General features: G+C 40.6%; 1 protein-coding gene across 6 annotated transcripts in view; it reads right to left on the reverse strand.

Annotated features, from left to right (window-relative positions):
• LOC125765409 (hemicentin-1) overlaps positions 1 to 20,512 on the reverse strand; it is a 211,656-nt gene that overhangs the window by 91,441 nt on the left and 99,703 nt on the right. For all 6 annotated transcript variants that reach the window (XM_049430479.1, XM_049430483.1, XM_049430481.1 and 3 more), the window contains one exon: positions 6,778 to 6,908. In XM_049430479.1, coding sequence (XP_049286436.1) covers positions 6,778 to 6,908 — 131 coding nt within the window. The remainder of the gene's footprint in view (positions 1 to 6,777; positions 6,909 to 20,512) is intronic.

A 20,512-nucleotide genomic window follows, 5' to 3' on the forward strand; every position in this document is an offset into this window, starting at 1 on the left:
AAAGGTTAATAAAGTGAAAACAAGATAAGGTAAAGGAGGGAAAAACAAGACACAGCAACAAAGAGTGGAAAAGTGATGCAGCTTTTGAGAGTAAAGCTAAACCAAAAAAAAAACGAAACACAAAAAAAATCATACAAAACAAGACCCATAAGCACAAAGGAATCGCCATGGACAAGAAGGACATGACACGAAAAAAAGACAAAGAAAAGAAATGATACTACGAGGAGAAAAAAGAAGTAAAAAAGCACACTCTAAAAAAATACCACATTGTGGAAAATGGGAAAAATGCCAACCTTAATCAAGGCGAATAGGACAGCTGTTGCCACCGGGTCCGTTACTGGCACAATGTCAGTCGGCCTACAACCGCAATCAAGTCAAACATGGTCACGGGGTTTGACGTTTTTTCTTTTTTTTGGTCAATGTTCACTTTTAGGTTTCTGTGGTAATTTTTGTATGTGTGCATTACCGCTGTATGTGTGTTTGTTGGCCTGTGGTTAATATCGTGAATGGTACACAATCGACCCCGGGATGATTATCATTACGAAGTAGACGGAGATGGCCGGTCCACTGAAAACAGCACTGGAGCGCCTATTTTCCCGCCGGTCATACCTTTTCGGGCACACCAGCAGGGAAAAATAGCATCCTCCAGTTGTTCCATGCGATTGACGGTCTTTTTCTACGCTTTTTGCTGTTACCGTAGAGCATGAGCAAAAAATGTAGCCGCTTGAACATGAAGCGAACAGTTCGGTTGTTGAAAGTGACCGCATGCTACAAAAGCGCAACGAGTCGACGACACCGTCATTACTATTATTATCGTGCTTGTTGTATTTTTTTTTAAACAATTATATGATTTGGACGGTTTTTAGGATGAAAGCGTTTCGTACGGTAGGTTAAATTGAATTCGGTACTTTCTTTTCTGTATTATTTGAAACAACTTGGGAACTGGCGACATTAGCGTTTATTCGATTTTGTGGCTGAAATGTTTTCGAATAACAAAATTACAAATAATAAAATTTGCTTTAGGAAAATACCCAACTAATAAGTGTCACCGATCGCAGAACCGTTAAGCACCCACGATGGGTTAAGTAGCGCCGACGTTAGCTGCATTGAGCTCAAATCGAACACGGGAAATCAAAATAAAACTAAAAAAAGGGTAAAGTTAGTTGTAAACATCTTTTAGGTATATAAGGACAAGATATCAAAATAAATCATGATCAATTGAAACAAGGCTTCCACAAGATTAGAACTCGTTCCCAGCTCATTCTCATTTGCCATCCGCCGACTTCTCATCTGAAATACTCCCCCGATCGCGACGAGACATGCATTCGGTCACAATAAGTAACAAATAATTGTTACTCGAATTTAAATAAAAACCATCAAAATTTATAAGAGTCTTCGATTCTTTATGTTTATAACTATAATTAATTAACTGTGACGCATAAGACTCTTTTTCTTAGAGTTTGACCGGGAGGATCATTTGGCAGGTACGTTGAACAGTAATATTTAATAATGTGTTCGAAAAATGTATAATTCTCTCAGATCTACGGGTTAATGTATCTTTCTCAAGAGGAATACATAGCTCATTTAGGTCACACCTTGTTCTTCTATAATATCACTACAATCTCAAGAGGTTTTGAAAGGAATTTTTCTCGCTTTCCTTGATTTGGAAGGAAGCTTGGAACTCCGGAGTGGATCCATAAAAACCAGATTCAACTCCGGGAAAAGCCGAAGTTTACTCCGGAGTAATCCGGACTTGATTCCGGAGTACTCCGGAATTAACTCCGGTGCTGCATCCAGAGTTTACTCTGAACGAGACCGTTAATAATGCCGAAGTATTTTCCAGAATGTCTCGAAGTAGACCTCAGACTCGATGAACATTGAGGAGAGGTGGAATTTGATGCTTTGCCCTGATGTGTAAAGACCAGCGACACTTCCATCTCCACCTCCCGGAAAGTTCTGATTAGCTAAGCAAGTATTATTGCAGATAATGTGGCCGTCAGAAAGAGAGGCAACAAACTTAAATATACGGATATGAAACAATAAACAGGCGTCTTCAGGATTTACACGAGTTAGGTCGTTTATATATGAACAGAGAGAACTTTAACTGGTCCTGGTTCATAGCATATCATTGCCATCTTGGCAGTGCCACAAATATAAGTTAATTTGGTCTACGAGCATTGTGTCTTGGTTCAACAGTTAGTTTATGAAGATTTTTTTTTCATTTTTCTAATTCGTTCTTCAGAAGTGTGGCTAAAATTGCAAATTTGTTAACAATGTTGCAGAGTTTATAACTTGTTTATAGAGTTATAGAGTTTATAACCGAAGAGTTGTGATTCTGATCTTCAATTTGAATTCACGATAGGTTATCTTCATATACACATATGAAGATTTATTAAATGGTTTTCAACGCAATCTGTTTGTAATTCAATTAGTTAAATATTAACTAATTAATTAAGTCTTCCAAACATATTGGAAGCATTACAATTCACTCGTTCGGTCTAATACCTGACCTTTTGACGTGATCTGCACGATAAAACTCAAACCATGCAAGGGTGAATGAGTATTTATTAAATCGGCTAGACGATGTAATAAAAATGAATTGTCAAACTCTTTTTTTCCGGTTCAATGTATGAAGGAACGGAACATTTTGGGCTGCAAACATATTGGTAAGGAAATTCCAAACATTTTTAAAAAGTTTTTTTTATGAAAAAAAACCGTATCCAATGTGTGGTGTTTAGAAGATTGTATAAAATATTTAGATAAAATCTGGATCACCTGTCCAGCACGTGGTCAGAAGGATAATAGGCGTGTACGTATGTGTGTGTGTGCGCCATTTTCAGTCTGATGTAGCATCCGGTGCTCGCCCATCAGGTCGATAGCCGACAACCGCAGCATTGCGGACAGAAAGTGAAAAGCCAGCATTTTTAACACACACACGCACACATACAAAAACTAACACACACAAACATATTTTAGACCGTTTCGTCGTTCATCCGGTTGGCGTTTCGGTTCATGGGTTCTCAATGTTGGGTGACCCGATCGGTCGCAATCAGGATCAGGATAAGATTTCGACACCGGCAACCGACAACCGTTACGGGCGGGACATCAGAATTAGTGTGGCACTTTAAAAGCAGAACCAAAGAAGTGGTCCGTAGCAGAGAGGCCGACAGTCGAAAAAAAAAAGACTGAAAACGCCACATTCAACATCGAAATAACTTTATGACCCGAAGCACTGTAGCTTGTCTCCATGAAGGAAACAGTTTGTGACCATCTCCGGCCACAACATCATCGCTTTATCCCCGGTTTTTTTCCTAACCCCTGTTTCCACCTAAGCCAACGCGCTGAAAATTCCCCAATAAGGTTCAAGCGGTACGGTAACGGGATGGCGCAGTGCGGTAAAGAATATCGAATATTGGATATTTTCTGGTCGATTCACATTGCCACATATTTTTGGGATGGAATTTTCGTTCGCACTCTTATGAGGTTTTTGCTTGTGGTTCGTGTGTGTATGGGTGTGGGTATTTTTTTTGTTGAGTCCTTGCTTCATTTCATTTCCCTGCACTTGGCTTTTACATGGTAGGCCATTAAAGTCAATCCCTTCTCAAAGGGGAGGGGCGAAGAAAACAGCACCAGTGTGAGAAGAGGGAACACACTCGGGTGTTCTGAAGGTTCCAGTGGTTCGCAAAAACCACTAACTTCATCCTGGCGCATCCAAAGTGTGAGATCGTGTGAGAATGTGAATGTACCGGAATTCCAACCAACGGCAACCGCGTATATCAATCGCTACACGCTGAGCCAACGAAACGACCCCCACAGCATGATGACGATGACGACAAACGGTAACGAAGACCAAGACGAGAGGAATTTATTATTTTAACGTCTTCAATATGCATATCGCATGGGACGGACTTGATCCTTTTGCTTGGACGATTCCGGATCTGCGGCCTGGGTTTTTTTTTCTCTTGCGGACGTGACCGAAATGCTACACGTTGCCAACGGGTGATTCGTACATTGGTAGGAAATTGGAATGAAAGAGGGATGTCATGTGGATGAGGTAGAAGAAAAAAAACCTAAAATAAAACATTCTAACACTCTGCAGTGGGAAGAAGCGAAATAAAGCTGAAAATGGTTCGTTTCGTTGGTCGTTTTCTTTCTCCATCTCATGGCACCATGTGTTTGAATCGTTCGTTACGGACGGTTTCTGGGTGGATGCAGTGATCGTTTTGAGAAGTTAGAGAAGATGTATCAGAATAAAGAAAATACACACATACACACACGTACACTTAGAAAACGAATGCCATTCTTGTTTCAAAAGCTTGCTGGCTTTGGATACGGATGAAGAGCTATGTTTTGCGGACAGAATGTGGTTAAAGGATTTTCGGCAACGAAAAAAACATAAAGAAATAATAAATTCAATCAGGGCTCATAATTGTACAGGCCTGCCACAGAAGTTGTATCGGTTCTATGCACAACTGTTTGCGTTTTAAGGTTTTAAGGTTTGTTCTGCTTCAACAAAATATTTTTAATTCGCTCCCAACCTGTGCTTGAAATATAATTTAATCGAGTTTGAAGAAATATACGATTAAGATAATATTTGAAAATTTTCACCACTTGAGTTGTTAATGAAGTCCCAGAATATTTCAATTAAAAAGTGAAAATTATATTCAGTACAAAAGCTTGGGAAAAAGGTTTCCAAAATATTTATATATCTCGCCAATTGCATGTATAGCAATTTTCATTTGTTTCTTCAGAAAAAATATATTGCCATACGTCAGCATACTTTAAGGTACATCACAAAATACCGATGAAAGTAATGCAAATAACGAAAGTTGCCTTTTGCCTTTAAGGCAAATGGTTGTTCGGAATTCATGGTAGTGCATTGAACGCTTTATTAAATTTTTATGCTAAGAATTCTGTTAACCTTTTCGGTGTGGAAGTATTATCGTTTTGATTCGTTTTCGAAGCCAATATATTGTTTTTTTTTTGTTATGGTAGAAAGTTTCTTTGTCCTATTTTCTGTGTATTCTGTAAAAATAAACAACTATAATTGAAAACAGAAATTAAAACTTGACATTTTGACAAACGAAAAAAAAACAAACAAAAAAACAACAAACCAACCATTTTCCATTTATTTCAGTTGACCAAGTGTTAGTCTGTGCCTTTTCGCCGAAATTCGATCACGGCGAGCGTGGAAATGCGGAGGAAATAAATCACTGAATCGACATTTCTTTTTTGTTCTTTAGTAGAAAAATACTCCCCGAATGGAATATCAACTGCATTCCGTTTATGCTATTGACATGATCCGGCCTGACACTATGCTAACGATGAACATTCTCCACTTTTCTCCGAATAACCAACGCTGTCATCTCGCTGATCGTTGTGCAAAATGTGCATTTCGTTTTGCTATCGATTGACAGGCTGCTGGCGCTGGGAATGGGGTTCGAAATTCGAACTGCTGCAAGGAAGCAGACACTGAAAGCTGCGGCGATGGTAAGCCGAAATTGAGTCGGAAACCGACCAAATCCAAAGTGAGCCATGTGCACGTGTTTCGGAAAAGGCGAAACCGAAGTGAACGGTATACTATTCCGTTGAAAATAATAGAAATGGAATGAAAAGAAAAAAAGCTTTCCCGTGCAGAAGAAAACAAAAGCCAGTACCAAGTAAGGAACAGGCGGAAACATAAGGAGACATATGTAAATAAGATATCACGAAATGGAAACCGCATTGCATCCCGCTAGAAACGAACGCGAACTGCCACGGGGATGCAGATGCTTGACAGTGCAATCTTTTAACTGGATTCCTGGACCGGGGTTTCCGCTTTCTCAAGCCGGCCATTTTAAGCAGCTTCAGAGAGAAAGAGAGAGGGGGATTTATTTTTTTTGTATGCGAAAGGAACTGAATAGGACGGTATGAAAGAATTCTATACTGGCAGGAATCTTACTTTCGGTTCCGGTTCAAGACAAAATTCAAGTAAAAACCACCAGCGCCACAACACATGAACTATAGGGTTTTATCGAAAAAATTGAGAAAAACCAGTTTGCTTAATGCAGATGCAACCTAGTAGGGTGTGCATTCTATGCATACTGGGGGGGGGGGGGGGGGGGGAAAATATAAATGTGTATGTGTGTATACTTTTGTATGTATTCTTGGAAGAATCCCCTTTTCTTGATCCTTGAGTCGATGTGGGTTCCGCTTCAACTGCGTTATCGTGTTACGGCTTCACTTACACAAAAGAACCCCTCCAAAGTGAATGCATTCAAGTCGTCATCGTAGTTCTTGGTTCACGATTTTCACGTCTTCTTTTGTGCATTCCTTTCACCGCCGGTCGATGCGTTCTAGTTTTAGGTGCTGGTCCTTATCTTGCGTAGCTTGATGCATATGCATGACGATGATGCAATGCCGTGCTCGGAAAGCAATTGCAATGCCAACATGTGGTCACTAACCACGCGGGCGAACGTTGGATTTTGCACTGAAATCTCAATTTCAAACTCGCCTGCCTGTTTTTGGATTGCAGTTTCGGGCATTTCTACCAACCGGCAGGATAAACCTATAGAACCTGCCGTGTGTAGGGGCGGCGTTCACCCATCTGGCGGAGCGCATAACAACATCCACCACCACCGCTGGGAGCTCACAGGGGCTTAATCCATCCCTTTTTCGTTCAACCACACTACACCAGTACGGAACCGCCCGGAAATGGCGACGATCGAAGAATAAATAAATGAGCGAATGAAAAGAGATATAACGGTGAAAAATTGGGAGAACGGAACGTATACTCACATTATGCTTCCAGACCACTTTGTATGCAGACGGATTTGCATTCACTTTACATTCAAAGTACACGTCGTCCCCTTCCTCGATGTCCTCCGGGTTCATGTTGATGCCGAGCTCCAGCTTCAGGGTGGGTAGGTCTGTGAAATTTAAAGCAGTACAGATAGTGATGAGAAATTGTGCTAAAAGTTCTCTAGACCCGTTGTGTGCCCGGGAAAGCTGGATTTGTTCAATGTATGAGCTTACAATATATTAAATTCCTGTGGTGGTCGGTATGAGTTTTTTATTATAATTTTACAAGTTATAACTAAGACGTAGATAATTAAGATTTATTATTTTCTAATGCTTTTTCTGTGAATTATTGACTTGAATGTGAAAAGTTTTTTTCACTTGATTGTGAATTATTTTGAAAGAACGTTGATAAATTAAATTTTCCAAATCACAAATTGCACTTTGTTCAAATTTTGTAAAGCAATATTGAATTGCATCATTTCTGTAAAGTATTTATGGCACTGCAAGGAGCTTTCGGCTTTTCGTAATTGGATTGTTTTGCGTCTTGAAATAGCACCTCGAGCGGTCAGAATGTTAGGAAAACAATTGCAATCGCGATGTGATTCTTGTAAATCCGCTGTTAAAACACCTCCCGGGGGTCAGCTGGAGAGCGCTTTGCTATTACGGTTTTAGTCACACCAGAATATGCTTTCTCACTTTCTCAAATCCAGGGAGAAGGATAAACGAGGAAAAACAGAGAGAGAGACAGTTAGAGAGAAAGAAAGAGAAGGAGGGATGGAGGTCAAGAACGAGAGCGAGAGAGAGAGAGAGGGAGTGAGAGAGAAAGAGAGACAAAAATGTCGGTATGATGTTCATGATTGTCACTTAGCACGTATGTCGGCAGGATTCGCCAAAAAGCAGCATCACAAAATAAGTTTTATCCAAAATTTAGCTCTGCATGTGTTTTGAGGTCGTCCTACTCACACCCAACCGTCCATTATTTATGGTTGTTTTGCATGATATCTGTCGCTTTTATTGTCGCCATAAATATGATAAAATATTTTTCTTGCTTCTGCACCCATTCGGCAAACGATCTTAACGTACGGGCGCTTCCGTAAACCTCAGCAAAGCGACGGAAAGGATTACACAAAGTCCGGTTCTCACGCGTGCTTTGGTCCCTTTTATTTGAGGTTTTCTTAGCGTTTCCGGTTTCGAGTGACCGAACTGTCATCCATTTTTTGGCGTTGCTTCGTTCCGTGCTTATACTGGTCCCATAACCGTCCCATCGCAAATCGTTGTGGAATTTGAGTAGAGCAATTTGAGGTTTTGATTTTGGTGGGAAGCATTTTTCCCAGGGATTTTAATGCGGAACTTCTTGGAAAATCGGTTCGAAGGGTCGATGAGGAAAATGTGGTAGAATGATAAATATTTTGCTTAACGCTTGGGCGATAGTAATTGTAGTACGGAGAAGAAAAATGAAATAAAAGTTATCTCCATTCTAGACCCTTGTCCATTTGAAGAAAAAGGTACAGGAAGTCTTTTAGTGAGATCAGGTAATGTATTAAATATCCTTTATAACAGTGTTTATTGTTTAACTTTTATTTATTATATAAATTGAAAAGCGTTGGTGCGAATGAAGTAAAGCTTCTTAAGTTATGATAGCCATGTGTTCTCACACATGTTTTTAGAGCCTTATAAAGTATGCAAATGGCAAAAAAAGGTCGGAGAAATGACATTCCAGTAATTTTTTAGTCCAAGTCAATGAGGTACCACGGAATTTACCAAGGATTATTGGATTTTGTATAGAGTTAGATAAAAGCATTAATTTATCTTTTATTTTAATAGATATTTCAAAGTATTTGTAAAGAAAGTTTTTTTAACCATATTTGCATTAATCGTCTGTGAAACCCTTAAACACAAACGTGTTACTAAAGTTTATTTTCTGTTTAACTATTGAGATATGTTTTCATGCTTTTCAGCAGCAATATATTCGTGTATATTTAAACTGATTGTGCGATTAATCTTTCATCTCGCTAATTACTTCGACGATTTTCCACATTTCCTCGTTTACTGCGCGGCACAGATTGCAAGTTAGCGAAAGTCTGTTGCTAATGTTCGGTCGCGTAGAAGAAACCGCGTTGGGTAAAAAAAACACAGAAACACAAATTGACAGTCGAAGAAAGTGTGTTTTCCCTTGTCTGTTACCACCCTTTCTGCGGACAAAATACATCGCCATGTCACATCAAAACCGCATAAACGTCGCCATCATCATTGCCGTCGTTGTAGGTGTTGTCAATGCGATTTAGCGCGTTTGCCTTCCTTCGCCAGCCCTAATCGAACCGGTCCATCGTTCCAAAGACAAGCCGTCAATCTGCATTCTGCTCACGGCCAAGTTAACGATCATGGATGCAGGATGGTGGTTGAGGATTGTGTGTGTGTGTGCGGATGGATATTTTGTGTGTGTGTTTTACTTTTGTTTCCTATCTATCCATCTTTCTCTGTTGAACAATTTTCTTTTGCATTGCTCCCCCCTCCAAGTTGAACGAAAATGGGAAATTGCTGTGGGTTTTTCTTTTTTTTTTCTTCCTTTCTGCAGCCACATTCGATGTCAGACAGGCTGACGGTAAACTGCGGATGATCGTGTCAGCTTTTTCCGGGGTGACAGTTGCTCCGTTTTTCCTTCCACCCAAAAAAAAAAAAAACCAGACGCCCACTAGTATTAGTGCGAAGTTCAGGTTGAGTGGCACTCGGTAAAAAGTCACTTTCTTGTCAAATACTGTGTCGCCCCATCGGAACAGCACATCGAACAGCACAACACACTTGCGCTCGTCAAACCGGAAACGGAACACGTTTTTCATGTTTCTTTTTGTGAGTAGCTTTTGTTCGCTTCCTTCCGCTACACGGATGTAGCCGGCTAAGGTGGCAGGTGAATGCCGGAACTTTATCGCCACTGGGAGCGTTGTCAACTTTATCATTAGTAACTTTCAGGCACATTTGCCTCCTTGCCAGCTTGTCGGATTTGGGCGTGGGATTTGCGGGCGTGCCAGAAGCTATTTGTCCTTTCGGACCGGTGCGTTCGGTTTGCATATGTTGGCCTGTGGATGTTACACGTACACGAGGTGCGTATAGCTCCCATGGGAGGAACCGTTCAGGTAGTCAACAGGGTTTTCTCGATGTGGAGAAGAAAAAAGGGCAGAAACTGTAGCGTATCGTACACTATAACACACCAACTTGGTCTCAGTGGAGTCGGATAGTAAATGTTTCCAGAACGGTGATATCGATGTATCCATAGGGTTCAGTTCCAGGTGTATCGAGTGACTAGCAAAATCTGGAGAACCTTTCATACGCGAGTGAGTAGATTAGTGAAGCGTGTACTTGTTTACTTTACCCACTTGTTCCTATATCCGTTATCGGTAAGAACAATAAATCCTTCTTCGTAGCAGCATCAATCGATTTATCGTCATTGCATCTGGATGCACGTCTCGCCATGATTTTGTCCGAACGGATCGCCTCAAAAGACGTTGTCACTTGTAAAGTAGGTGGAAAATTGCCTTCCCACAAATATGATGTGGGAGACGAGGGAGAAGAGTAAATAAGAGAAAGAGAAGCGCGAGAAAGAGAGAGAGAGAAAGAGCGAGTTATGGCAACAATAACGATGCTCGGCTGGTTGATACACTGACCGAATCGGGAAGAGTAGCAAGATTAATTTCAATTTTCCACAACACGATTCTCAACGACTCGTGACATGATGCGCTTCGGTGTCATCATCATTATCTTCGCTTGCCGGTTGCTTCTCGGTCGGGTTTCATCGAGCAGCAAATGCACTGCAAGCGATTGTGTACGTTCCCGCAGCGATTCAATGTGTTTGGGGTTTTACCTTGCGTGACGCTATTTATCTTTCGAGCTGTTCCATTTTAACCGGGAAGGATGGTTTTTTTTCGAGCAAAGCTCTTGAAAACGAGCTTCCGGGTTTTGTTCGGGCTTTGTAGAATGCAGTAGAATGAAAAGCAAAAAAAATGATGAAAGACTTAAGTGTGCACAATGCTTTCTTTGTGCTAAAATGTGCCTTCTAGCGCTAGAGTAGTTCACGATGGTTCCACTTTTAACATCTCGTACCGTGTTAAGCTTGAGAAGATTCAAACATTACCAAGGAACATCAAACGGTAATTTTTTTTTGAATACCGAACAAGATGGTTGATCGGTTTCTGTTCCGTGATATGATTACGGATCATTTGAGATCATTCCTTTCTGTTGAATTACAGTTTAGTGGATGAATGTGGTACTTTGAGGAAAAAGTATTAAATAAACATTTAATAAAAACCAATCGCGCAGGATGAATGATGGAAAAGTTAAAAAGGATTTTAGGTAAAGCTGTGGCAAAACGTGGTTATTGCTTACGTTTTGTTTTAAAAAGCTTTAGGAGTTTTAAATACATTTTAAAATAACATATGTGAATATAATACATTACATTGCATATGTTACAAGCGCTTAAACATTTTTAACATTGTTTCATTTTCGTCACATTATTTTTTGGGGTTAAACAATCCTAAGGTAGTTGAAACATGAATTTTACAAGAATTTTTGCTATATTCTATAGCACTATCTCAAGTAAACAATAACATATATTCTAACTCTCCGAAGATGTTTAAATATTAACCACGTGCGAAAAACGCTTGGAACGCTTGGCATTTCTACTGCTCAATAGCGCGGTAGCAATAGTTTTTCTTCTTCAACTTTTAGTAGTTTTATTGGACTTAGCTTTTGTTGAGATTTTTTATTTTTATGCATTTGTTATCAACGTCGTTTAAGATGTATGTGTTTTAGCTTTAAAACTCTTTAAAATGAATTCAATATTATTTCAAATAGCATGTCACTGAAGAAAGAAAGGAATTTATTCATCTTTCAAGCGTTTCTCTTCGAACGTAATGAATATGAAAACTACACCCATCCGTTTTTTCATTCACTGTCAAATGAATTTTGAACAATTTCCATTTTGCCACATCCCGATTAAAGCCTCCCAACGCCTATCAAACGTTCGAGGTGCGATTGACGTCCAAACCATCAACACCTTATAAGAGCTGTCGTTCCGAAACAGCTTTACCAGCTTCACCCCATAATCACAACCACCGCTGTGGTACCGGCTGGATCTCCCCCACATTCGGTGTGACTACCATTCCAGACACCGTATGCCACCATCGGTTCCCTGTGATGTGGTTTAACGCACCACCGTCTCTGTCAACTCGCATGTTCATCGAAACAACCGACAACGGTAACCATCGTTGCCAGGATATCGGTGTGAAATAGGAAAAGTTTTACTACGGGAGGAAAACTTTCCCATCGCGCGTATGGTGCGGGTCCGGGTGTCATCCAAGACACTGCATCTTGGATTCACTCCCTGGGTGGTGTACGCTTCGGTGCGTCCATAGAGTGACTGAGATTTCTAATAGTACGGTTGACTTCCCTTTCGGTATTTTCGTATCGCAGGGTTTTGCGTCCTTCGGAGCACAGGCTCACAGCGAACGCTTGTCAACGTTGGCCAGCTGCCGTCAGGTGGCGGAAAGTCGGGAAATGGGCTTCAAGAATCAAACCAACAGCAACAAACAAAAAAAACCCTGAAGACGAATAAAGTCCCTAACTATTCTATCAAATAGTACACCTTCTTGCGTATCTGAAAAACCTTTTTGCACCAAACACGACGGGAGTTTTCTACCGGAACATTTCGGGAAAGCAAACCATACCAAACCATGAATGGAAAGTAGATCCATGAACGAAGGAAAAAAGAAAAATCATCACATCCAACACATCGAAACGCGAAAGAAAAACACGGAAAGTGAAACGAGGAAAAACTCCATTCTTTCAAAAGCGAGCGGATGTGGAACTATGAAGGTTTTTGCTAAATTTCCAGTTCGCTGGATGCTGGTACTGTGGGCATATGTACTTCAGCGGAGCATGATACGGGTACGAAAGCGAATTAAAAAAAGTCAAACAGTGAAAAGAAAAGCAAAAAGAAAAACTTCCCAAAAATACTCAGCTATGATACTCGAATGATACGGAGCGAAATTAGATTAGAAGTGAAATGGGTCCTGCTTCAACTGGACGAGAACGCGGGGCAAACGGGCGAAGGAACATATGGTGTTTGATTCATTTTTCTTCTCCTAAGCTTAAAGTTTGGTTTTGCTCTTTCCGGCTTTCTGGAAGAAGGAAGAGCAAGACACGCATACGGTACGATTGAAGTTTCCGGCTCCTTGACCTCGATACCGTCGTGCTGACCGGAAAAGACGAAAACATCCTCCAAAGGGATTGGGATTTTTGTTAGTGTGTGTTTTTGTTCGTTCTTCAAAAAGCTAGCTTACTAATGCGCTGGGAGGGATTGATTTTTTTCCTATGATTTCCTATGACCACTGTCAACTTGCATAAGTGGATGATTTCACGACTTTTCTTCTAGTGGCGTCACAATTGGGTACGAATGTGTTTTTTTCTTCCGTTGATTTAAAAAGGGATAAGGAAAAGATAAACCATCTTGTAGAATAAAATCAATCTAGTTCCTGGTCGTGCTTAGAAAATCAAACAACCAGCTTTTTGTTTGAGTTTCATCATCATTAGGAAAATGTTAACGGATGTCCGGTGTTGTTGAAATAACAGTGGTGGCCGATGTTGTCCAATAGAAATTAAATACCGGCCAGCAGGAACACTCAATGTCTTTATTGATTTGGAAACAGCTGCTAAGTTTGTTGTGTATATATGAGAGCAATCTTTAAGAGGAATCATTTTCAAACTACCCCGAAGGTGTTTCGATTTCCCAGTAGCATTCGTTGTACGAAAAACTATCGATTTGCTAAGAAATAGCTTTTGAACTAGGATACAAATGGTCCGATAAGCGAAAGAAAATGAAATAACTTCATCCTAAAATTGCATTGAATTTCTAAGCCATCGAATAGAGTGATTGGATTCGGATGGGGATGCTTGATATACAATAACAAGACAAGACAACTCACTCGAAAACGGCTCATCCCTTACGTTCTCCGGTGTACCAAGTTCGTATCGGAAAAATCCATCTAATCGAGTGACCGGATATTAGTTTGGGCCGATTTCAACAGAGATCCGACCCAAAACCCCAACGCACGACCACATCCGCATTTGCCGGAAAAATCGGTTTGAAAAGTTTGATGGACCTTCTGCCATGTACAATACACGGCACGGGAAGATGGTTGATTCAAAATTAACACACTCGCTCCACCGGCTCCAACCGATGCTCATTCGCGTTGATCTGCCAGTGGTTCCGGATACCGCAGTGGCTTTTCTGAGTGGACACGATCGGATGACATCGCATGGAAGCTGACAAAATCAATTAACCAACCCTTCCCGGCGTCCGGGAAGGGTTTGAAAATTTCGGCCAGCTCGGCCAGTAGTGGCCTTGGCGTAGTGGCACAAATTTACCACTAATTGAACAAACTGTATCCGGTCCCTGTTCGGTGGAAGGTTTCGGACCGAAGCGAATCATTTTCCGTTGCATTGCTCATTATGTTGCCGGTGCTCGGTTCCTCGGACCTTGTCGGGGGCAACTAGAGTGGGGAACGGTGGATAAAACCGTAATCAAATTCATGTTTGCGGTTGCATCGGCATACGCTTGCTCTCGGAAGGTTGGTCCTCCGACGGATCGGTACTCCGCACGAGTCCACGCGAAAAGGGAAACACAGAGATCCTTGGACTCTGTCCATTCTTGGTGGCTTGTGGTGGACGGAAACGTTCGACAGGAATCGATTGGGAGCGATTGTGACATGCCGGAAAATTAAGCAGCCTAAGTTGGGTCCGATTGATGGTCCGGTCACTTTTCGGAATGGATGAAGCGAAGGGGAAGCGAACGGTTGTTTCGGTGCACAGCGCAACTGAGCCCGATGCAGCTGATGTTCATTTCCTTTGCTGTGGATCGTTGGTTTTGCTGGAGGCAAGATGAAATTTGACCGGGAAACAGGCACGGAGCTAATTAAATACCATAGTTACGAGTTACCGAGCTGGAGAGGTGGCACTCGTGCGGTAGATTACAATACGGTCAGCGGCTGAATGTATTTAATGAACGGAAAATTAACTGTTTTGATGGTGAGCGGTATTGAACGTTTACATTTTTATTTACTCAATTTATAAAAGAACCGTTTATAAAAGGTTCTTATGTTTTGTGTTACAAAAGGGCAGTAAGAATTGTATATCATTCTCCCTATTAAATTACAAGAATTAAATATAATTACTTACTTTTAAATCGACCGTTTAAAAAGTGGCTAACCAGTAACAGTATGACCGTGTTTGTCGCTGCTAGTAGCCATGATTGTAAATTTTTGTGCACCAGCACTTAAAACATTAAAATATTTACCGAAAGCCCATTTTTCCAGGCGTGTCGAGAGAAACGGCCGTGAATAATGCAACGTACAGTGAAGTTCTTTGACTTCCAAAAACTATCTTATCTCTCGCGCCGTGTTTCATTTGCAAAACCGCCGGTATGTGGAAATGGTTCGCTTTCGCCTTTTGTCCTTTTTTACTTGGCAGGCACACCACATAGGCAGCATATTCAGCGTACCGAAACCAAACCCGAAACCACCGTATCGTGCCGTAATGAAAAGGCAAAAGCCATCTGCATAGACGAACCCGGCGGAAGAGTTATGAAATATGCTTCAGTGTCCCGTGGGCACTCCCTGTGGGATCGTTGCGCTACGAAACCGTACGGGTACCGGGTCCATCCAGGGCGGTCGTTTCATCCTTGCGTACATACACACGATACAGCAAAACGAATGGGAACCCGGAGGAACCACTTCCAACGCATAAATTAATGTAAAATGTATGTACGGTTCCGAGAGCATCTCGCTTGCCACTACCCTTCCCACACCGGTCGATGGGTAACGAGACCCAGCACCAGCGAGAGTGATGATATGATTTTTGCTTCGTCTTCACACCTTCCCGCTCTGTGGGTTGGGACGGGAGCGAGAACGGAAACAACCCAACGAAGGGACAACACCGAACTTGTGGGCCACCCGTTGGACCACCTGTCCCTTTCGCCCTCGTTTTTTTACGGGATTTCCGTGTGGCTTTGTAAAACCGAATGAGAAGTTTCGCTTTTAAGAGTTAATGTAAATTAGTAACAGTAACATCATCATCGTCACCACGGACCCGCATCCGAGTTCGCTTAATGACAGCTGGGACAACACTGACAACGAATTTTCGAATCCTTTTTGGATGGTCGACCGACTCGACATACGAGAGCAGCTCTTGATACTGCAGGAGAACGAATGTTACAATGAATTATTTTGACCGAATTTGTACTACAGAGTGTGGAGACATTACATCCATAAAGCTGGTCTTTTCATCGGGCTTTTGAAGGTATATGCTACATGTTAAGGAGTATATCATTTTTCTGATCCCGTAGTAAAATGTCCAAGATAATTTTGGTGATAATTGATAGTGAGTTTCGTTTTAGTTTTGTACATATTTTGAAACTAAGTAAAATGGAAAAAATAAATAAATGGAACCAGAACTGTTTCCAGATCCCTTTTTTATGAGTGCCAAAGTTACAGGAGTTTTTTTTAATCGATAAGAAATTTCATTAGGTCATTGAATTAGAAATTCTTCAAGATTGTTAAAAAAAATCATTAGGCTTAATTGTTGCAGTTAGTTGATTTAAAATTATTTGTGATTGTAATTAAAATCTAGAGTATTTCTAATATTGTGATGAATATTACCGATCTAAACTCTCTCTTCTCTCTCTTTCGCTTCTTGGCTTAACCTTGCTTAACCTAACCATGCAAAACCCTACTACTGGTAGTACTACGAAGATCAGATCCAGTAGCTACTCTGTGCAACCTGCCAAGCATTCATACCTTCACTCACAAGGGTTTCAACGCCTAAATTTATGCATTCCGTTGTACCAAATATACTTATTGTCGTTATTGTAATAATTTCACCTCGGTGATTGTCGGTTGTCTGGAATACACAAAACTACATCAAAATAATTTAAATAATTAGTTCTAACGTTACTAACGAGTAATTTTGTGTGTTCCGTTTTGAACGGTAATCTGTCATTTGGATCGACATTAACGTTTTAATTGCGCGTATGAGCTAGATAGTGAGCTAAGAACACATTTCACGAATGTGTTTTGTTCTTTATTATTCGGTGCGATATCTGCTATTTTGCGGAACAATTATTTCCATGTCTTGTACTCTCTCCCACTACTTCTCTTCCAGCTATGCGTTGTTGTCGACTTACTTTGGGGAAAATCATTAGCATATTTAGCACAGAAGGAAGAGGGTATGAAACAAAAAAAAAACTTTTTAGAAAAACAGGTTTGTTCATAGCGGAAGAAACTACACTGCGTTACAAACTGTACCACCATCATAATGTGACCGACTAAGCGTTCACTAAAGGGAACTGTCAAGAAAAGGGGAACATTTTATGGGGAAGTCATTGTGTTGTGCTTTGGAAACAGTTGCTGTTGTTGTTTTATTTTATTTTTTCGTAATACCGTCCAGTGTCTCACACCCAAAAGCTTGGTACACGAGGCCCACACACACACACACAGCAAAGTATACCACAAACAACTTTACTACCGGAGGAATTCCCCGATGCGACAATTTGTGAGCGAAACTTGCTTTTTTTTCTTCCTTCACTCACATCCAACGACACTGCGTCCTTGGGTGTCGGTATCAAAGTTCCGTGGCGCAAACGGAGCAGTAGATTGCAAACAAAAACAACCTGTTTTTTTTATTCTTGTTACAACAACAAAACACACAACTTCAAAACCCGCTCCTTATCACCCAGGTGCATGGCTACCTGGCAGAACCATCCCAGGTACAAATCATTTTTAAATAAACCATTTAGAAGCTGTAACGCTATCTTAATTTCCCCAGATGCAAATGATTTGCCCGTAAAAAGTGTTTTGCAAAAGGTAGCAAGAGCGAACGAATATACATAAGGGACGGAAAAATGCACAGAAACACACTACACACACTATGAAGATGAGCTCGAGTGGGTGTTTTTTTTTGGTTTTTGTTCCACATCCTTTGCTCCGTAAAGGTAAAATGGTGATGTCTAAAAAAAATCATGGACAGAACATCCTACCAAAATGTCATGGGACGGCAAAAAGTGGGACTATAGGCATCTGGCATGCTTATAGGGTCGTGAGGAAATTGCGACGTATGCCCGCCTTTCATCACTCAGCCATTGACCGAGCAGCTGAGGGTTCCATTGCTGGATGGATACGGAAGCGTGGCACCATATACCGGAACACATTCATAATGAGCCCGGGATCGTATAAATCTAATGAAATCCGATTTAATTTTAATGACTGCCAGCATGCGAGGTGCGAAAAGCGTCACATTTCGATGTGAGGCAAGACTAGAATAGCGTTCCCCCCAGTTATCCTTTCTGTCTCGATCTTTGTGCGCAATGTTGCGCGATGTGTGTGTGTGCGTGCGCATGACGCAATAATGAAATGACGGATCAGCGTCCTCTATCGCTTTCGTACGATGTATGGATGTGTAGCAGTAATATGCGCAGGGAATACGATTCTCGTTGGTGGAACATAAATAAATACCCACCGCACGAAGTTGAGTCCATTTTTCGGGGGTATTTCGAACTTTCACCTCTGGTGGGATAATTTTAATCCCCTTTACGGTCATAACTATTCGGCCGTTTATCGTGTTGGCACGTAATTTATCCGCTATTCCCGGTATGGAAATGGTTGCATTGTTCATACGGTTGCGGGTCGAAACATAGGGGCCCCAATATTGTACAACACCACAAATGACAAATTTATCGTGTTCAGGAAACAATTTATGTGTTTTGCTAAACAGTACAAAAAAGTTAACGAAAAGGGAGGGCCATAATTACAACGGCACGAAAAATATTAATATGTTAAGGCACAAAGACAAAGCATTTCTTGACGGTAGACTTATTACGGTATGCGTATTTGGAAGCATCAATGTTGACTATCAATGTATTTTACTCATGACATTTTACTTTAAGCTCGTATGAGATAAGTAAATAAATAACTTGATACCTAGAAGAAGTTATATAGTTATATTTGAGCTTTCTTATTCCTACATCATTAACCACCTTTTGGGTGTACTTTGGGGCACTTGCCCTCAAAATTGGCAAAAAAATTTATTGATAGTTAAAAAATAATTTTAATTTTAAATTTCAATCTAATAATCGACATCCAATTCTAAGTCTCCAGTCTCAGGCAAAGTCCGGAATCAAGAGTACAAGTCGAAACTCTGTAAAAAGTTCACAATTCAAGGTATATATTTGTATAAGTAAAACTAAAGTAACGCTGTAATCTTTAACGACTTTAAATTGGTCATTAATCCCTGTGTATAATTTATGTAACAATAAATTAAATTATTATAGCAATACGGCCAGGCCGTTCTTTATGAATAAAAAAAAAATAATAATTAAATTATTAAAAAATATGTTGAATTTCTATGCAGAATTGTTGATCCAGATAATCCATTTTCAATTTAATATATTATATATATTAAATTATATATAATTATATATAATATATTGATAAATTTGAGGTAGCTCTAAAGTACTGTATGAATGTTCTACATTCTGATTTGACTGTTACACAAATCTTAACAAGAATTGCAATAAAATACTCGAAACCAATCATAAATATGCTATTTAACTAACATATTATCAATGCATTTGCCTTATAGCTTCTACTTCGTTTTCTCCCGATCGTGAATCATGTGAAAGTTTACTGATTTCCGGTTGACTTTTCCCATCAAACTTGGTGCAAAAACTTGTGAACCTTCAATCTACACCACAACTACTATCTTACCGTCTTTCATCAGTAGATAATCTTCCAGAAGGAATGGGTAAAGCTTATGCTCTGTTTCATTCGCAAGAGGCAAGAAACTCGTTTCATCACGTTACCAAATTTGATGTGGCCGGTGATTGTTTTCGCGAGAAAATGGTAAGATTGATTAAATGATTTCGTGTGATTTGAGATTTTCTCGCTACTCGAGCTGTTTCTCCGTTGCGAAATGCGATTTGTTGCCAACAAAAGGGAACACCCCCAACCTCTGTGTGTTGTTGTCTAACCACAAGAATAACAAAAAAAAGGTAACAAGAAGCAGTGAGGTTTGTAAAGGTTGGAAACTGTATCTCGATTGGCCGGATTGTACCACAGCCCGGGGAACCATCAGCAAGGGGTGATGGATTCATTGTCATCGCGTAGCGCTTCTAAATAATTCTACCAACGAAACCGAGCGCCATTGATTAGGTTCCTGGAACCTGGTAACTTCACCGTAACGGGAGGGTAAAACTTTCACCGAATCATGCAACCCACTGTTGGCACCTGTTTTTCATCGGTTCAGTCGGTTTTAGTTTGGTTAAGTTTGTGGTTTTCGATCGTCTTTTTATCTGGATTCGGGTGGAGACAACGCGTACGAGGACTTGGAAAGTCATTTACCACAGAAACCGGGTCATGGTTTTTTGGGGGTGTGTTAGGGTGTAGCAATTCGATCCGTGCCTTTCGCTGACGGGAATGGGGCGAGTTTTCCAACCTGTAAACGAGCCATTTCAAGCCCCTTAAAAACAAGTCAACCGTTGCAGTTTTTCACTATGACTCGTTTTCCATCCGTTCCTCTTCCTTCGTTCCATCGGTAGTGTTTGGGAAGAACCGTTGGTGGCCTTTTTGTTTCTGGTCCCTCGACTGTTTACCCATTCGGAAAACCCTTTTAATTTATTCGATAGCAACGTCGC

Source organism: Anopheles funestus, chromosome 2RL, assembly GCF_943734845.2.
Source record: "Anopheles funestus chromosome 2RL, idAnoFuneDA-416_04, whole genome shotgun sequence".
In the NCBI taxonomy this organism is placed as follows: Eukaryota; Metazoa; Arthropoda; class Insecta; order Diptera; family Culicidae; genus Anopheles; species Anopheles funestus.